Source organism: Moschus berezovskii, chromosome 27 (assembly GCF_049115385.1).
Source record: "Moschus berezovskii isolate FMDL1 chromosome 27, NW_MosBer_1.0, whole genome shotgun sequence".
Lineage (NCBI taxonomy): Eukaryota > Metazoa > Chordata > Mammalia > Artiodactyla > Moschidae > Moschus > Moschus berezovskii.
In genome coordinates, this window is record NC_142486.1 from 31063119 (window position 1) to 31082564 (window position 19446).

Sequence of the window (19446 nt, forward strand, 5' to 3'; positions counted from 1 at the left end):
AAGATATGCAATGATTTAAAAACTTTCAGATAAACTGCATAGTCTAGAAATACTAAAAATTAAGAAAAAGCTAGGAATATCATAAATGTATAAAATAAATGTAGACACCCAAAAATATGTGTTATCTGACTGTTTATGTCGTTGGTAAGGTCAATAGTAGGTTATGAGCAGCTAGGTTTGGGGGGAGTGAAAAGTTATACAAAGATTTTCAACTGGGAGGGAGGTTGGTGCTTCTTACCTCTGTGTGATTCAAGGGTGGAATATAATTATATTTTCTAGCATCTGAAGACTCAGTTAAAACTAAGGGCAGCTTCTTCATTTGGGTTCCCTCAATCCAAGCATGCAGATGTCTTAATGTGATGAGAGATGGATGAGGAATAATCAGTGACACCAGTGAGGCCCACCGGCCCCAGTGTGTGGCTCAAACAGATGTTCTCCAGCAACATGACCCGAGGAAAGTTGGGTCGGGGGAGGTGGGGTCAGCATGTGGATCACCGGCAAGGTATGTGGCAAGTTTGGGAGAAGCCAAGTTTTGACTTGGTTTCATAAAAAGCAGTGGCCACTGTGTTAATCGATGATTCTGAATTGTGATAATGTTCTCAGTGTCTGATAGGTAAACATCTTTTTTGCTTTTACTTTTATACGACCTGTAAGAACAGGACTATATACCTAGTTTTAAGTTGGCTTATACTTAAGTCATACAAACATGAAAGTAATTTAAGTCAGCGCCAGTGGGAGTCTTTCGAGAAGTTTCTTTGGGTTCACTGCTGACATGCCAAGAAAGCCTGAGAGAGACTACTTTAACTCTGGGACACCTGTGGGCTGCAATCTTTCCTGCGATCAAAATGTACCAAAGGACGAAACTGCAGAGTTCTGAATTTTGGGGAGCCTCGAATCAACAATGCTGACTTGTGGGCTCAGCCCCTCGGGTCTCCTGGGGTGTCCAGGACACAGACATGCGCCGCAGCATAACCTCAGAGGAGAGAGGGCAGGCCGCACTGGGCGGAGCACGTGACCGGTACTCACACGAAGAAGGGCATCAGCTGGGTCAGGGTCTCCTTCTGGGGGCTCGCGGTAAACTCAGGGACTGCCTGGATGACTTTGTTCATGACGCTGCGCAGGTAGGTCTGCAGCTGCTTCCTGCGTTCCTCCACAAACTTGGCGTCCTGGGAAGAGAGACAGACAGACAGGTGTCCGCAGGTATGCTTTCTGCTTTCCTCAAACGCCCGGAGAACATGTGACCAACAATCTTCTTTACCCAGAGCGAGTGCAAGTGTGCCTCAGGCTTTACACGTGTGACCACACTTAGCAACAGGGGAGATGCTCGTGATACCACTACTGTTGTGTGTGTGTGTGTGTTAGTCACTCAGCTGTGTCTGACTCTTTGCAACCCCATGAACTGTAATCCCCCAGGCTCCTCTGTCCATGGGATTCTCCAGGCAAGAATACTGGAGTGGGTTGCCACGCCCTCCTCCAGGGGATCTTCCCGACCCAGGGATCGAACCCGGGTCTCTTGCGTTGCAGGCGGATTCTTTACCGTCTGAGTCACGAGGGAAGCCCCGCTATTACCGCTAAGCGGGATCAATGCAGGTTCATGAAAGTTCCTACAGTGTGTTCCCAGGAATGAATGAAACCTCAGCACCTGCGATGTGCCGAACACGGTGCTGGGATCTGGGACAGACCATGAACACAAAGGGTCACTGTGGTGGCCCTGGGGGAGGAGATAAATAAACCCAGTGACCACACAGGTCAGCGCATAGCATCACTCATCACACTCAGTGTGCCACCCTCCAGAGGGGGTGCTTAATTTTGCCTTCACGGGAATTTTCTGAAATAGGAATCAGTCACCACTATTTAAGAAGGATTTCATTAATAAACAAATTCCACCCTTTCTGAGAAACTAGGAGATGTAGAGACACAGCCGCACTCCCAGGGCCACTCTGAGGGTGGGGGTCTGCTCGGAGTGGCCCCAAGGCAGGCACAGGGCCCTGGGTCCACACTCAGAACCCTCCTGACTCACACCCCCATGTCTGCCTGACCCTCGTAGTCTGGGCTGGCTTCCAAGCAGGCCCCAGGGTGAGAACTTGGACCCGCGTGATGACCTGCTGTCCCCATGCTGAAAATCTGAATAATTTTGGCATGAGGGACCCTACATCTGCCACGGGCCCCACAGATCCCAGAGCCCCACCTGCTCATATGCATCTGAACTGGCCGGGGGGTGGTGGGGAGAGGGGACTGGCTTGGAACAAGGAAATCGGGCCCACGTTGGGGGTGGGGGACATCTTTTTTTGAGGAAGCGATGCTTCTTCCAGACTGGAGGCTGAGTGGGGCGAACAGGGCATGGCAGAGCGAGGGGACGGGAGGAACAGGGTTACTCATCCTCACAGGGACACGAGACGCACTCCCTGATGAGTCTCACATGACAAATGAGGGGACGGTGGCCCAGAGCGAGGCTGGGCTCCTCGCCCACGAGGCCCCAAACCCAGAGTAGGACACTCATTGCCCTCCCTCGCCAACCCAACCGCCCCAGCCAGCCTGGGGCTCTGGAAGTCTGTAGAAGGCGCCCACATGCTCAGAGACACCTGAGGACAAGCCCTGTCCTCACAAGGCTCTGCCAAGAACCCAAGCACAGCCGGGAGATTCTGAAGTGCTGCCAGGTTTAGCAAATAAAAAGACACGATGCCCGGTGAAATCTGAATTTCAGATAAACAATGAATTTTTCAGTATTCATAACTCCATATTCAATAATTCATGACTCAATAATTTTTCTGTATTCAAGTATGGCTATACAATAAAACCTTTCCATGTAATATTTGGGACTCACTTAGACTTGGAAATTATTCACTGTTTATCTGAAATTCAGATTTTACGGGGTGCCCTGAGTTTCATCTGCAACCCTCCTCCAGGTGCCAGCAGGGAAGCAGGAACAGAGAGCATCTGTTGCCCCCTGGGGGCCGCTTCAAGGTCACAGCAAGGTCTTTTCTCCCAGAGCCACCCTCTGATGTAGTGCCTCAGTGGGATGTTTCTCCAGGGGGGAATGGCGCTCCAACACTGTGGCTGACCGTCCAACTTGATCACCAGCACAGTTCCCGGTTGGGGCTGAAATCTCGTGCAGTGGGGGCAGGAGGCATCAGGCCAGGAGAACTGTGGGTCCTCGCCCCAAGCTCAGCCACTCAGGCTCCGCTCATCCGTCTGATGCCTGGGTCTGCTCTGCGGTCTCCAAGTTTCAACCCAACATAAGCAATTATATCTTCCTCCTTGGGAAGGTGATTAATAAGCCAGGTTAATGCTGAACAGAGCCACTCAGGCCTGGTTTTTAATCTGCGCAAGAAATCCTCAAGGACGGCTTGAAAGGCTTTGCGGCAGGAAGGCAAGAAAGGGGCTCAGCGGTCCCGGAAGAACTTGTGGGGATTTCTCCTTTTTCAGAGGAAGGATGCTCAGAACACTCTGAGCACCAAGGAGAGGGTGGGGATGGCTCCCTGCGCAGTTTCTGGGGCCGTGCTGGGCTACACAGTCCTGGGAGGGGAGGACAGGAGGACCCCCAAATGAAGGTCAGAGGATCCCACCGAGGAGTCGAATCTGCCTGTTTTCACTAGGGCTGCTGCTGGCCCAGGGCCCAGGGCCAACAGGGGTTTGGCAGAAATATTACCACCTGGAGGAATCCCACATCCTTGCCACGCACTGATTCCTCAAGCTCACCAGTCCCTAGAAACCCCAGCTAGTTTCTGATAAAACCCAACATGGCAGCAATCTGAGTTTGACAGCTGAGCGATTTCTACTGAGCCGTTCGGAACAAGAGACGGGTATTTGTGGAGCCTTCATTCATGCTCTGCGCTCAGCGCCTTCCCAGCGCCGCATATTTCCAGCACAGCAGAGGCTCGGGAAGGGTAGAGAAATTGTCCGAGGTCTCAGGACATGGAGGCAGCTCAGCAGGGCCCCAGGTCATCGGCCAATGAGCAATTGAGAGCTGCCTTCAATTCTGAAGACACTCTTCAATTTACAGAAGAAAAACCTATTGGGTCCTTTAAACCCCAAGGCATCTCCCAGTCAAGATGCAGTTCATAGAACTTGCACCTGCCCTTTGGTTGTAGTAGAAGGAAGCCGGTCACACCGGAATGATGGGGGCAGGGTTAGGATGGTGCGGGCTGTCCTCAGACCACGAGCCTCTGCCTGGACACTCTGTCCTTGGATCTCAATTTTAACCTGGGGGTTTGGACGCCTTGAGTGGCCACACATGACTCAGCAGGATGCGGTTAGGCTACAAGGATCTCAGAATACCTCAGTCTTTCCTGGGACTGTCATTTCATTTTTTACGATGAAAGTTTCAAATTATGGCAGAAAGTAGAGCACATGGAATAATGAATGCTCATGACCCTTTATCTAATAAAGTCTCAACCCTTTCCCGTATTTCATCATTTTCACATTTTTGCTAAGCTGTCTTAAAGTAAATTATAGCTATCATGATGTTTTATCCCTAAACACTTCAGGGTGGATTTCTAAAACACTATGAACATTTTCCTATTGTACCACAATACGGCGTACACCTCTAAGATGAATAATAATGTGTTGGTATTACCTCATACCTAGTGTATATTTGAACATCTGAATTTTCAAACTGCCTACTGCTTATGGGGTTGTTTTGTTTTTTTTTTTTAAACGGTGGAGTCCATCCCAGAACAAAGCTGGCAATTCTCCAGCAAGTTGAATGCAGTCTGGTTCAGATCAGACTCCCCCTTGGGATTAGTGAGGTTTTGACCAAAAGTCCTGTGGCCACAGGACTGGAAAAGGTCAGTTTTCATTCCAATCCCAAAGAAAAGGAATGCCAAAGAATGTTCAAAGTACTGCACAATTGCACTCATCTCACACACTAGCAAAGTAATGCTCAAATTCTCCAAGCCAGGCTTCAACAGTACGTGAACCGTGAACTTCCAAATGTTCAAGTTGGATTTAGAAAAGGCAGAGGAACCAGAGATCAAATTGCCAATATCCGCTGGATCATCGAAAAAGCAAGAGTTTCAGAAAAACATCTACTTCTGCTTTATTGACTATGCCAAAGGCTTTGACTGTGTGGATCACAATGAACTGTGGAAAATCCTGAAAGAGATGGGAATATCAGACCACCTGACCTGCCTCCTGAGAAATCTGAATGCAGGTCAAGAAGCAACAGTTAGAAATGAACATGGAACAACAGACTGGTTCCAAATTGGGAAAGGAGTTCGTCAAGGCTGTATAATGTCACCCTGCTTATTTAACTTATATGAAGAGCACAGCATGCAAAACTCTGGGCTGGATGAAGCACAAACTGGAATCAAGACTCCCAGGAGAAATATCAATAACAGCAGATATACAGATGACACCACCCTTGTGGCAGAAAGTGAAGAAGAACTAAAGAGCCTCTTGATGAAAGTGAAACAGGAGAGTAAAAAAGCTAACTTAAAACAACATTCAGGAAACTAAGATCATGGCATCTGGTCCCATCACTTCATGGCAAACAGACAGGGAAACAGTGGAAACAGTGACAGACTTTACTTTTTTTGGCTCCAAAATCACTACAGATGGTGACTGCAGCCATGAAATTAAAAGATGCTTACTCCTTGGAAGAAAAGTTATGACCAACCTAGACAGCATATTAAAAAGCAGAGACTTTACTTTGCCAACAAAGGTCTGTCTAGTCAAGGCTATGGTTTTTCCAGTAGTCATGTATGGACGTTGAGAGTTGGACTATAAAGAAAGCTGAGCACCGAAGAACTGATGCTTTTGAACTGAGGTGTTGGAGAAGACTCTTGAGAGTCCCTTGGACTGAAAGGAGATCAAATCAGTCTATCCTAAAGGAAATCTGTCCTGCATATTCACTGGAAGGACTGATGCTTAAACTCCAATACTTTGTCCACTTGATGTGAAGAACTGACACATTTGAAAAGACCCTGATGCTGGGAAAGATTGAAGGTGGGAGGAGAATGGGACAACAGAGGATGAGATGGTTGGATGGCATCACCGACTCTATGGACATGAGTTTGAGTAAGCTCCGGGAGTTGGTGATGGACAGGGAGGCCTGGCGTGCTGCAGTCCATGGGGTCACAAAGAGTTGGACACAACTGAGTGACTAAACTGAACTGACCAAAAGGTGCAGATGGTGGTACCTTTTCACCTCAAGCTGCTAGTGGGCTTGTGTGGCCTAAAAACATGAAAACGAGGGTGTAGGGGTTTCTGAGGTGGTACAATGGTAAAGAATCAACCTGCCAATGCAGGAGACACAAGAGACATTGGTTTGATCCCTGGGTTGGGATGATCCACTGGAGGAGGAAATGGCGACCCACTCCGGTATTCTTGCCTGGAGAGTCCCATGGACAGAGGAGCCTGGCGGGCTACAGTCCATGGGGTCACAGAGAATCAGACATGACTGAGCTGCATCCTGCAGGATCCTGGCCTCTGCTGAGAAGTGGCCCTCGACAGCAGGAAGCACAGGGCCACCATCCTGGCCGGCCTCTGTGGGGACACGACTTTGTACCATGTGGGACTGCGCAAGACCCTACAGACCCATCCAAGATCCACCCAGTGAGATGATCATGTTCCAGGTGAATACATTCCAGGTGGCCTTCCAGAACGGCTTGCACTGCCACTGGCCAGCTCTACTCTAGAGAGGCTAAACCACTCAGAGCTGCGGTTCCTCATCTGCAAGATGGGGTAAGGGTGGTGTCTATGTCCTTTGTGATAGCCTAAGCCAAGCGCCTGGTAGCCAGCATCGCCTGCCAGGCTCTGCAACGGATGCTGATGTCTCTGGGTGTTCAGCCAGGGTGCCTTTCCTCAGGGAGCATCTCTGTGCACAGGGCAGGGACAGACTGGCAGACAGTAGTGTCTAGGAAGCGCAAGTGCTGGGAGGCTGCCTGCCAGAGGTGAGCAGTGGAGCGCGCGGGAGGTTCGTGTGAGAAAGAGACAGGGAGCCGACTCCCAAAGGGGCTCTTCAGCATCTCTTGGAGGAGAGACACCCGTCGGGGGTCTAGGTGGGAGCCCTTGGGGGAGGAAGGGCCTGCCAGGCGGAGGGAGCAGCAATGAGGAGGCTGTACATAGAAGAAGCGCGGTTCACGGGAGTGGCAGAAGGCAGGCCAGCGGGGCTGGGCTGAGTGGCGCCCAGGAGCCGAGGCTGGAGCAGCAGGGGTTGGATCGCACACAGCCTCAGGGACCTTGAAAGAGGCCGCTGATGGAGGTGGGATGCAGGAAGTGCATTTAGAAAGACTGTTGGTGGCCAATGGGCCGTAGGCAACCTGAAACAAGGAGATGCCCATGAACTCCACCCCCTTGCGCAGTGTGCACATCTCAGCTCCATGTGGCCCAGCTTGCCCTGCCAACCTCCCTTCGTGTTACCCTACCCCCACCCCATCAACACACACCCCACGTCCAGGTGATCACAGCAGCTCCATAAACACTTGCTGTAAGAACGTACAAACGTAGGGGTTGGATTTAGGGGCAACAAGGCAGGCCACCGGAGAGAATGAGCCCAGACAAGAGACGACAAGCCCCCTGATGGGGAGAGGCATGGACAGAAGCGGCTGCAGGCCAGCTCCCTGGTCCCCAGCTGCCCCCGGGCAGGGAGTGAGGGGCAGACAACCAGAGAGCGAAGATGGGGAGCCGGTCCTTCGGGGACCCATTTGTCAGCTGTCCCCCCGGGGAATAGACTGGTGTCCACATGGGGCCTGCCCCGCTGGAGAGGGGCTAGCACTTAAAGCGCCACGGATCATGGTTGTGCTCCTAGGGCTGCCGCCAACACGCAGCATCAGCGGCGGTGGGCTGGACGGAAGCCCAGCTCGCGGAAAGCGCCAGATGCCTCTGGTGGCCGCTTAAGGAGTCCTCACTGCCCGTGGCCCTGCAGTCATCTTGCCCGGCACTCTTATCGTAATACTATTGTCAGTTATGGTTGAGGACTAAGAACAGCAAAGGCAGTTAGTCCTCACGGTAAAAAAGAACACTCAGGACTATTTTAATGGGGGTATTTTTTTTTTCTCCCTCCTGAAAAGGTTAATTTTATTTTGAGTTTCAAGAAGATAAAGACGCCATCAAATGAAGAGCTATTTTTAAAACAATGGAAGGATGTGAACAAGACAATGAGCTTTCATTCCTGGAACCAGACCCCCTGTACTTTCCCGCATGTTCTTTCCTGGGTCCTTCCTTACAACGGCGCCTCCTCAACCACACCCCGTCTCTCCAAGGGGACCGTCGCCATGTGTCTGCACTTCCAGCGTGCCTCTTCATTCCTGTTTAAGTATATCGCGGTGATTTATACAATATACAGAAGGTCTTGTCCGTCAAGGGCATCAGGCCCTGTCGAGAGAGGCCACGGCAAGTCAGCTGATCTGACAGTGCCTCACTGGCTGGAGAATCCCAGAACAATTCTAGAACTAGTTTCCCAAGAAGCCCAGCATCAGTGAACGACTTCAAGATCTATTTCAGAGCCGACAACCCAGGGGGGATGTGCTGATGGGCTGGTGTCACTCATTCGTTTACTGCCACAAATTAGTTCACTCATTCACGCAACAGATGTGAACAGGCTGTGAGACGGGCGCTGCAGGGGAAGGAGTCAATGAGTCTCGGACACTGCCTTCACAGAGCTTACAGTCGATGGAAAAGACAGACTAACTGATTGTCACAAAAAGTGCGATGAGGCCAGGAACACACAGGATAAAGGTACGCACAAGGTCTGCTGTGGGGAGCGGGGAGCGTGTGTGGGAGCACACAGCAGGCAGGCGGGCTCATATGATGTAATAATTACAGTGGCATCAGCAGCAACAGTGGCAAGCCACTCCCTGGCAAGAATCCCAGGGACGGGGGAGCCTGGTGGGCTTCCATCTATGGGGTCACACAGAGTCGGACACGACTGAAGTGACTTAGCAGTAGCAGCAGCAACAGTAAGAGGAGGTGTTACTATTAACGTTTACTGAACATTCTGAGCGCTTGCATGCATGCTCAGCCGTGACTGGCTCTTTGTGACCCCATGGGCTGTAGCCCACCAGGCTTCTCTGTCCAAGGGATTTTCCAGGCAAGAATACTAGAGTGGGTTGCCATTTCCTTCCTCAGGGGATCTTCCCGACCCAGGGATGGAACTCAGGTCTCCTGAACTGGCAGGTGGACTACTTACCATTAGCACCTCCTGGGAAGACTGAGCATATTAAATGCTTTATTGGATTCGCAGAGACCTACTGGGATAGATACGTTTTAGTATTCCCATGTCAGAGAGAGAGGCTGACACTCAGAGGAGTGGGGGCGAGGGGCAGTATCCAGACACATGACTGCTGAGGGGTGGAGACAGGACTCGGCCCCGGGAAGCCGAGATCTGGTCACTCTAAGACAGAGGCAGAAAAGGCTGCTCTGCTCTGAGAACCACGTGGAGTCCACAGACCACAGCCGGAGGGCTGTGCTGGGGAGACCATCACACACTTGCTAATGTGAAACCGAGGTGAGAAAGGGCCTGTCGCTGCTGCTTTAAGCACGTTGGATGGGGACTTCTGAGAGCAATGAAGGCCGGGCAGGAAGGACCCTCGCAGCAGCTTCGCAAACATCACTGAGCCCCTTCGGTAAGCGTCTCATTGGGTGTTTATAGCAAGACTGCACAAAACATCTTCACTTGCCTAACTCCGAAATAATAAAATCGCAACTTAAAAAAGGAAGCTCTCCTAATCTGTATACTGCGAGTGGGTCCCCAGAGATCAGGACAGAGATGCTGACGTTCACATCTGGGCCAAACAGGTGGGCATGGCCTGGCTGTTTAAAAGAGTCTGGTTTCCCAATCTTTCTCCCAGGTAATCATCAGCTGGATGATTACCTGGAAAATCACCAGGCTTCCCTGGTAGCTCAGCTGGTAAAGAACTTGTCTGTCATGCAGGAGACCCGGGTTCAATCCCTGGGTTGGGAAGATCCCCTGAGAAGGAAATGGCAACTCACTCCAGTATTCTGCCTGGACAATTTCATAAACAGAGGAGCCTGGCATGCTGCAGTCCATGGGGCTGCAAAGAATGGGACACGGCTGAGCGACAAAACACTCACTTTCATCAGTTGCAAGGACCAGATGTGAATGAAGCGGGGAAGAGGAGCTCTTTATTTAGAGCAGTTTGGTGGAGAGGGGAGGGCAGGGGGTGGTGGTGAAGAAGGCCCATGTGTCTCTAAGGCATCCTTGTTGACAATTTCAGGTCCCAAGCCTTAACAGACACCCACTAATTCAGAGACCAGAGCCACTGCCCCTCCTGCAGGGCCAGGGTAGCACAGTCCTGTGAGCTGAATTACTTTACCCCCAGTGACTCAGCTTGGCCACTATTTACCAAGTAGTCTGGTGATGGGCTGGGATGAACAGAGACAGACAGGAAACAGGCATAGCCCCATGGGGGTCAGCATCTCCTGCTCGGAACATTTACTGAGTCCCTGGGATGTTACACAGTTATCCACCCAAGCAAACATTTACCTGAAGCCTCCCCTGACACGCACAGTTAGACCATGTGAAAAACACCCAGTTCTTGCCCTAAAGGCATGAACAGCCTCTCACTCATCCATATACTCGAGCATCCACCAAGTGGCAGAGCGGAGGGGCTTCCACTCGCCCATCCACACCTGCCCCGGATGCCCGCCTCACTCCAGGGCCTGTGATGAGCAGGGGCTGGAGAAGGTGAACAGGACAGCTGCCCTCATGGAGGTCACCATCGAGAACCCCTCCCTTCTTCCAACACTGCTGGGCCAGACCCTGAGCGGGGGGCCCCCGAGATGAGATGATAAGTCCTGGTGTCAGTGGACACCACCCGGAGGTCAGGGCCAACACTGGCAGAGCAGGAGGAGAGCTCCTGGAGTGGGGGTGGCGTGCCCTCTGAGCTGGACTGCTGGGAACTGGCAGGCACTTCCAGCCTGGGTCTGGGATGGGGGGCCGGGTGGGGAGGGTCTCAGCAGATAGGGACGGGAGGCGAGGAATCTGGATGGAGTGCCTGAGGGGAGCCCCGGCTCAGGGGTTGGTGACATCCCCTCAGTGGGGGTGTGTGTGTGTACACTGAAGCAGTCAGGCTTTGGAGAGAGGCCAACGGTAATGCGTGAAGACAGTGCGGAGGATCTGGGGGAGACCGAGTGCACGCACTGGGGGTTCAGAAGGCCCAGAAGTCAAGACTCGGGGTAGGAACAGAAAGGAGTTGATGAGGACTTCCCTGGCGGTCCAGTGGTTAAGACTTCGCCTTCCAATGCAGTGGGTGCGGGTTTAATCCCCGGTAGAGGAGCTAAGATCCCTGGACTGTAAAGCCAGCTCCTCTGTCTCCATCAGTGGCACAGGCTAACACTCCCTTGGAAAGGCAAGGGGCTACTGAAAACAGAACTGCCTCCCCCATCGTATCTGAAATAGGACTTTCCACAAGACACACAGCAAGATGCATGGCTCGGCCTGAGGATCTGAGGGCTTCCAGGTGAGACGCTGCCTGTGGTGGGAGGAGAAAAGGCAGATTCGAGAAGATAGCACAGACCCCAAATTCCTCCCCACACTTCCTCCATGAAAAATGCCAGGGGGCTTAGGGCCTGCCTCAAATCTAAGCTTGCTCTTCCTGTTGATCCAGGAGACCCTCCTTCCTCTTGTTCACAAAGCCCCCAGTAAGGCTATGGACAAACCTCATGGCTCACAATACCTTACTTGGAAATGGGGAAAACAGATCAGACCCCTTGGCTGGGCAGCTCAAGGAGAGAATACAACGTGGAAGAGTTTGAAGAGTGTAACATAGCACTCGCATGATGTCCGTGAACTATGCTAAATGTCAGAAGAGAAGGTGGATCCCGACCCCCTGCTGCAATGAAAGGATCTCCACCCCACACCTGGACTGCAAACACAAGAAATGAAGGAAGTCTCTATTTCAGAAAAGGAACAGAATCCCCCAAAACCATCTCCAGGGCACAAGGTACATTTACACTTTCCTCCCATGTACTTTTCATAATGATCATAATAATAATTACTGTAATACTGTTTATTGCCAAGCTTACTGCGTGCTGAGCACTATGTGGAGTGTCCACCTGAATTCTCTCAACAGACCCCTGCAACAGCTCAATGGAATAGATACTAAATTCCCATTTTGCAGATGAAGAAACTGAGGCTCCCAGAAATTAAGTACCACCCCTAAAGTGACCCAGCTAGGGAGGAACAGAGCTGGGATGGTAGGGCCATGTCTGTCTGAGCTCAGCTCATAACCGCGATGCTGTCCTGACTCTTGGGGTCAATGTACTCATAAATAGCAGGATCTCTACAGCTTCGCTAAACACAGGAATAAAAAAACAAAGTAGTCCTGCGGTTCACATGGGGTGAACCAGATACCAGAGCTCTAAAAACTCCCCTTGTGGCACAGCGCTATGTATTGTGGCTGGATAAGTCTCATCTTTTATCATTGGAACCTGCCCGTCAGTGGGAGGAGGGATTACGGACAGAAGCTTTAGAGCAGCCTCTGCGGCTCAAGTAGTGCAGGATATGGGGACCTGTCCGCCCACAGGCGGGAGCTAGCCTGCAACATCTCTTCTGCCCTCCGTGACGCTGGCACAGGCTGGGTCCTAGATAGGACATGACAAATGATCTCCTAGCAGGAGAACAGAAGGCTCTGTCACAGTCAAAGCCTATTTTTCTCTGTTATTGACTTTGCAGCCAAGGCAACCTGCAGGCTGGACAGCTGAGGTGGGGATGGGGGAAAGGCTGGTTCATGCATTCACTGGAAAAACTCAGAGTGGCGGGGGGGTGGGGGAGGGAGACCGTATCCACATGCAAGTGTCTCTTCCCAGAGCTGCGAGCTCCAGTGTGGAACAAGGGCAAGCACAGGTGCCAGTCGGGACAAGGTCAGCAGGAAAGATACAGCCACAACTTTAACCCCAGTAACTGTTGCCTTGTGGGGAAGTGGGTCCGCTGTTGCCAGATTGCCTAGATTTTTAAAAAGTGAAATCCCAGATTTTTAAATATTGAATATCATAAAAGATTTAAAGTCCAGGTGGATCAAACAAAACAGAAGACAGGCCACAATTTCAGATGTCCGATCTAACGAGATGATCCTTAACTTAGAATGCTTTCCACAAATTTATGGAAGGAAGACCTAGGACCCGGGATTCTTTAGGAAAGCAGCATGGTGTGTCCACAAGAATCACTCAGAGCTGAGCTCAGCCCCAGCTACGGCTTAGCAGGGTGATTCCTGAGCAAGTTATCGCCACCTCTCTGGACCTCAATTTCTCTACTCGTGCAGCACAGCCCAGGTGGCTCAGTGGGTAAAGAATTCACCTGCCAATGCAGGAGACATTAAGAAATGTGGGTTTTTGATCCCTGGGTGGGAAAGATCCCCTGGAGGAGGGCATGGCAACCCGCTCCTGTATTCTGGCCTGGAGAATCCCATGAACAGAGGAGCATGGTGGGCTACAGTTCGCGGGGTTGCAAAAAGTCAGACATGACTGAAGTGACTTAGCACACACGACCTACAGGATTATTACGTGATCAAATGAGACGATGCGTGCAAATCAAAAACCGCAGCTGTTCTCAACCCACGGTAGACGTTCAATACACAGACATTTCCTTTTTCGAAGCAGTCACAATTCAGGTCCGTCTGCCTTTAAAACTACCATTTTCTTTAGGCTGGCAGTATTTGGTCAAATTAAATATAGTATATTACATGACCCATTGCACTGTAAATCAATACGTCAATAAAATTTAAAAAAGAAATAGAAGATATACAGTTCACTACACAGCCCTGCAATTCCACCCCGAGTACCTCTCCTGAGAAATCCTCACACAGGACCCTAAGGGACCGATGGCTGTGGTGTTCTGAGTGGAGAACAGTCAGGAGCCACTGGGAGGCATCTCCGGAGCAAAGGACAGTGAATGTGGTGCATGCTCCTCAAAACACACTGAACAGTCACAGAAGCAAAGTACAGGCTGACGCGGCCACGTGAACAGAGCTGAACGCGAGGCTGAGCGAAAAATCTGAAGGGATGGAGACGAGGGCCACGCCATGTGAGCAAATTAAAAATGCGACTAGCGCAGCATATTCCAGAAGGAGACACACAGACTACAGCTCGGAGCCAAACACAACGGAGCAGCTATCTGCGCAGCAAGAAGAGCGGATGGGAGGAGGGATGGTGAACCTGAGGCTTCAGAGATGGTGAACACTGAGGTCTGTGTATCAGGAGCTGGGCAACAGCATGAACGCGCCGTTTTGTCCAGGAGGTCCAAAGGGGAAAATCAGAGAGGAGAGATGTGTTTTCTCAATTAGCACCTGTTTAACGCCAGGACCGCCGTCCATCAGATCCAAAGACCCTCGTGGAGCCTGGGTTCCTGTGTGTCCTGCCCTGAAGAACTCCAACAATTTCAGAGGCTGAGACCAGAAATTCAGAGAGCCTGCATGTACTTTATGTCCCAGCTTTCCTTGAGGACTCCGTGGGGCCTCACTCCCCTCCCTCCCTACCCCTCCATGCAACTGCTTTGCCTGTGGGGGCCCCAGACCAGTACAGCGATTGCTGGGTAGACAGATGGCACCCACACAGCCATTCCTCCACAATGCCCTGGACCATTTCACAGTCTATTGCAAGTGTGATGGTCACACAGGGTCTGGTTTAGAGAAAGTTTTAATGGCAGCAACAGCAGCGTTGTGTGGAGCCGTCTCTGGCTGTCTTAATTGTAGTCTCTACGACCAGTATAAATCCTTAACTGCTGATGCCACAGCCTGAAATGGCTGTTTGAGCAAAGAGAGGCATAATGGAGCCAAAACGTTAATGCCAGCCAGTGCGTGTCGAATGCCAGTACTTGAGCGGACACAGTTATGAGTGTTATTTCTGACCCCAACATTTCACAGATGAGGCTCAAAAATGTTAAGTGCTGGGCCCAGGATCACACAAGTAAGGAGCAGTAGTGTCAGGATAGGAACTGACTAGAGGGCTGGTCTTCTTCTCGCTGGGCCCAGCCATCACACCCCCAGGGAGGCCCCTCCAGGGGGCACATGGCTGGGAGGAACAAGCAGGCTTCAAAGCCAAGGAAGAGAAAGTAGCAAGGCAGCTGTGTCCCTCTCGAGAGCAGGCAGACAGACGCCAACACCCCGGCCCCGACCACACGGTAGGGAGCAGGGGCGCACGCTCCACCCTCCAGGGCCCAGGCCTGATGTGTGGGACACAAGGGCAACAGTGACAATGGAGAAGCAGGACGCTTGGCACGCCGCTGCGAGGGGGCTTTGGGGGCCTGCAGGCCACTCCTCAGCTTTCAGGGGAAACTGCCAACCTGGACTGTTAGGGGAAATCCCTCGGCTCGCATATCAGTTGGCAGCTAATTCATGCTTGACTATGATGGTGCAGACGAAATCAAATACATCCACAGGCCATCCAGAAGCCAGAGGGAAAAAATCACTAGGTCATCAAACACAGATCTCCGCAAAATTAGTCCCCCCATGCTATGTTACTGGTGGGGGGTGCAGGGTATGGATCCATGCTTCCGGGGCCAAGCACCTTTCCAGAGAAACAACCCAGACACCCCAGGAAGGGGTGAAGCCCAGCTCCGGAGCAGGGGTGGGGCTACACTACACACTATGGCCTGCTCTGGACTCCTTCCCTTGATTACCCTGCTAGTGACCGAATGCCCAGCACATGCCCCCTGGGGCTAGACATTCAGAATAACAGGATTTTTCTTAACTCTTAAAACACACTACTCAGGGAGGTGATGGTATCTCCAATTTACAGGAAAGGCATGGAGACTCACAGAGATGAATTACTTTGCCTGTGGTCATGACAGAATGACCAGAGAAAGAAATTTTAAATTAATTGATTATTTTTAGCTGCAACGGGTCTTCATTGCTGCAAGTGGGCTTTTCTCTAGTTGCGGTGAGTAAGAGTGCACTCCCCTCTGGGTGCAAGGTTAAATGGTTTTCATATATTACTGGGTCTGATCCTCATACTCTGAGTGGTGGGCACTCCTGACCACAAACATCAGACACTAAGACCAACAAGGGGGAATCCCTGGTGGTCTAGGGGTTAAGACTCAGCGCTTCCACTGCAGGGGATGCGGGTTTGAACCCAGGTCAGGGAACCAAGATCTCACATGCCCTGCAGTGTGGTCAAATAAAAGAAATAAAGAAGTGATGTAAAAAAATTGCTTAGGATTTTAGAGTCAAGGAGACATGATGAAGGAGAAACTGATTCTGCCAGGAGTTAAGATGCTCATGCTCCGTCGCTGAGTCGTGTTCGATTCTCTGTGACCTGTGGACTGTAGCCCACCCTCCACCAGGCTCTTCTGTCCATGTGATTCTCCAGGTGAGAATACTGGAGTGCACTGCCATTTCCTCCTCCAGGGGATCTTCCCAGAGAGTTATATATACGAATGACCCACAAGGAACAAACAGAGTATGGGGTTTAAATCGATGGCAGCAGCGAGTTCTGCCCCAACTAACGTGTGGAGAAAGGGATGAGCGAGCGGCCTCTGTTCTTCCCTGGTCACTGGTGTCCAGCCCTGGGACTGCAGGGCCAGTGCACAAATGCCGGCAACTCTGTACAGCAGTAAAGACGTTCCTCCTCTGACACATACAGAATCCAGCATAAACTGAGGGTTTGCTGCTCTGCGCCACACCCTGTACCAGCACTTTGAATTGGGGATGAAGAATCTAAGCTGGTCAGACTACCTGGGTTGAAGCCCAGCCCTACCACGTACTAGATCTGTGGCCTTGGAACAGTTCCTTCAGTTTGATCATCTCCAAGAAAGGGATGATGATAGGAGTTGCCGCCTCTGGCACAAAGTGAGCACTCAGTCTGCGTTAGCTGAGACCATGGTCATATTCCTCACAGTGCCGTTTAATTCTCACAAATAACCTATGGGTTCAGCATAGTAATTATCCCCACAGGCTGATAAGCATACAAAAGATGGTCTTCAGGCTCTAAAAAGACAAATGAATGCAAAACCAAGGGATGATTAGAAGGAACTTACATGTGTTGTGATGATCAGCCTCAGGAAAGAGACCGGAGCAATGAGTGGGTTTTGGCTGGATTTGGTGCGATGTCGGGGAGGGAGGTATGGTTAGTGTAAGTTTTCCAGGCAGGAGATCCCCATCTCCCCAGCTAGCTCTTCAGTACTACCATTCACTGACCAGAGCTGAAGTTCTCACACAGGCCTTGTCTGAAGCCCTTGATGTCTTTTGTGTTGTTCAGTCGCTCAGTTGTGTCTGACTCTTTGCAGCCCCGTGGACTGCAGCAGGCCAGGCTTCCCTGTCCTGCACTATCTCTTGGAGCTTGCTCAAATTCAGGTCCACGAAGTCGGTGATGCCATCCAACCATCTCATCCTCTGTCTCCCTCTTCTCCTCCTGCCCTCAATCTTTCCCAACAACAGGGTCTTTTCCACTGAGTCTGAAGCTTTTGATAAACATAAGATTCCAAAAAAAAAAAAAAAAAAACCCTTCGTATGCTAAGATGCCCTGGATTTCAGTGATTTCTTTCCATCTCTTCTTCCCTGGGGTCATCAGCTGGACAATGGCCTTGGAAATCCTGGCTCCACTGCCTCTACATCCTTTAGATGCCTTTACAGAGGCTGAGATTGTAAGAATTTATAATAGGTAATTTTTCTTCTTTTCTCCTTTCTTATTTTTGCCTGTCTAGCAACCATCCCCTCCATGGCTCTGTTAAAATAATCCTTTCAAAGATCTCCTGTTCCTCACTGTCAGTTCACAGAGGCAGGGAAGGGCTGCCCTCACCACCCACCCTCCAGCCGCAGAAGCAAGCTCACACAGACAGGTCCAGCAACTGCAAGTTCCCTCTAGTTACAGACACTGGCTCAGAATGAGCAGAGAAACCAGAGAAGCAACAGACGTGTACTCCAAACACTACAAGACACTGCTGGAAGGCACCAGAGACGACCTAAACAAATGGAAAACATCCCGTGTTCGTAAAAAAAGGGCTTACTGTTATAATGACGATGAGTCCTGACACTGACCTACAGATCCAACAAAATTTCTTATGAAAATTCCGGTTGCTTTTTTTTTCTTTTTTTTAAACAGAATTGACAAGCTTACCCTAAAATTCATATGGAGGGACTTCCCTGGTGGTCCAGAGGCTAAGACTCCATGCTCCCGCTACAGGGAGCCCAAGTCTGAGTCCCTGGTCAGAGATCTAGGTCCCGCAGGCTGCAGCTGAAGATCCCATGCGCCGCAACTAAGGCTTGGCGTGGCCAAATAAATAATTCATATCGAAGTTGAAGGGGCCCAGAAGGGCCAAACTCTCTTGAACAAGAAGAGCAACGCTGGAGGATTCACTTCTCCATTCCAAAACTTAATACAAAAGCTACAATAATCAAGACAGAATGGTACTGATGAGGACAGGTATTTAGATCAATGGAGGAAAGCTGAAAGTCCAGAAATGAACTCTCACATTTCCAGTCAACTGATTTTCCACAAGGATGACAGGACAACTGAATGGGGGAATGAACCATCTCTTCAGCAAAAGGCACGAGGACAGCTGGACAGCCACATCGAAGAATGAAATTTGTTGCTGTTCTTCAGTTGCTCAGTCGTGTCCGACTCTTGGCAACCCCATGGCCTGACTCATTGGAAAAGACGGGATGCTGGGGAAAGACAGAAGGCAGGAAGAGATGGGGACAACAGAGGATGAGACGCCATCCAGCCAGGATGGCATCACTGACTCAAAAGGACATGAGTTTGAGCAAGTTCCAGGAGATACTGACGGTCAGGGAAGCCTGGCCTGCTGCAGTCCATGGGGTTGCAAAGAGTCAGACATGACTGAGTGACTGAACAACAGCAAAGAAAATAAAGTCTGTCACTGTTTCCACTGTTTCCCCATCTGAAATTAGACCGCTTCCTTAAACCACAGAAATTATCTCCAAATGAATCACAAAACTAAATGTAAGCACTAAAACTATAAAATTGCTGGAAGAAATTGGGAATAAATCTTCGTGTGGTTAGGCAAAGCTTTCTTATATACATCAAAAAGCACAAGGAACAAAAGAAAGAATAAGCACATTGGATTTCGTCATAATTAAGAACTTGTTTTCTGGAAAGGACATCATCAAGAAAGTGAAAAGGCAACCGTGAATGAAAGAAAATATTTGTAACTCATCAATCTGATAAGGGACTTATATCTAAAACACATAAAGAACTACTGCAACTCAACAATAAAAAGACAACCCAACTTTAAAATGTAAAGCATATGAACAGGTATTTCTCCAAAGAAGAGATACAAAGAAGATAAGGACAGGATAAAAATGTTCATTATCATTAGTCATCAGGGAAAAACAAACCACGATGTGATATCACTTCATACCCATCATGGTGTTTTAAAAAAACAAATAATAGTAAGTGTTGGTAAGAATCTGGAGAAATCAGATCCCTGATACAATGCTGATGCGAATATAAAATGGTGCATCACATGGAAAACAAACAGTTCTTCAAGGTGTGAACGCAGAATCACCACATGATCTAGCAATTCCACTC

The 19446-nt window shown here is 50.2% G+C and overlaps 1 protein-coding gene across 3 annotated transcripts in view; it reads right to left on the reverse strand.

The window, feature by feature from the left end:
• Positions 1–19446, reverse strand: part of SNX29 (sorting nexin 29) — a 611246-nt gene that overhangs the window by 68919 nt on the left and 522881 nt on the right. For all 3 annotated transcript variants that reach the window (XM_055409515.2, XM_088833007.1, XM_055409516.2), the window contains one exon: positions 1027–1166. In XM_055409515.2, the coding sequence (XP_055265490.2) occupies positions 1027–1166 (140 nt within the window). The remainder of the gene's footprint in view (positions 1–1026; positions 1167–19446) is intronic.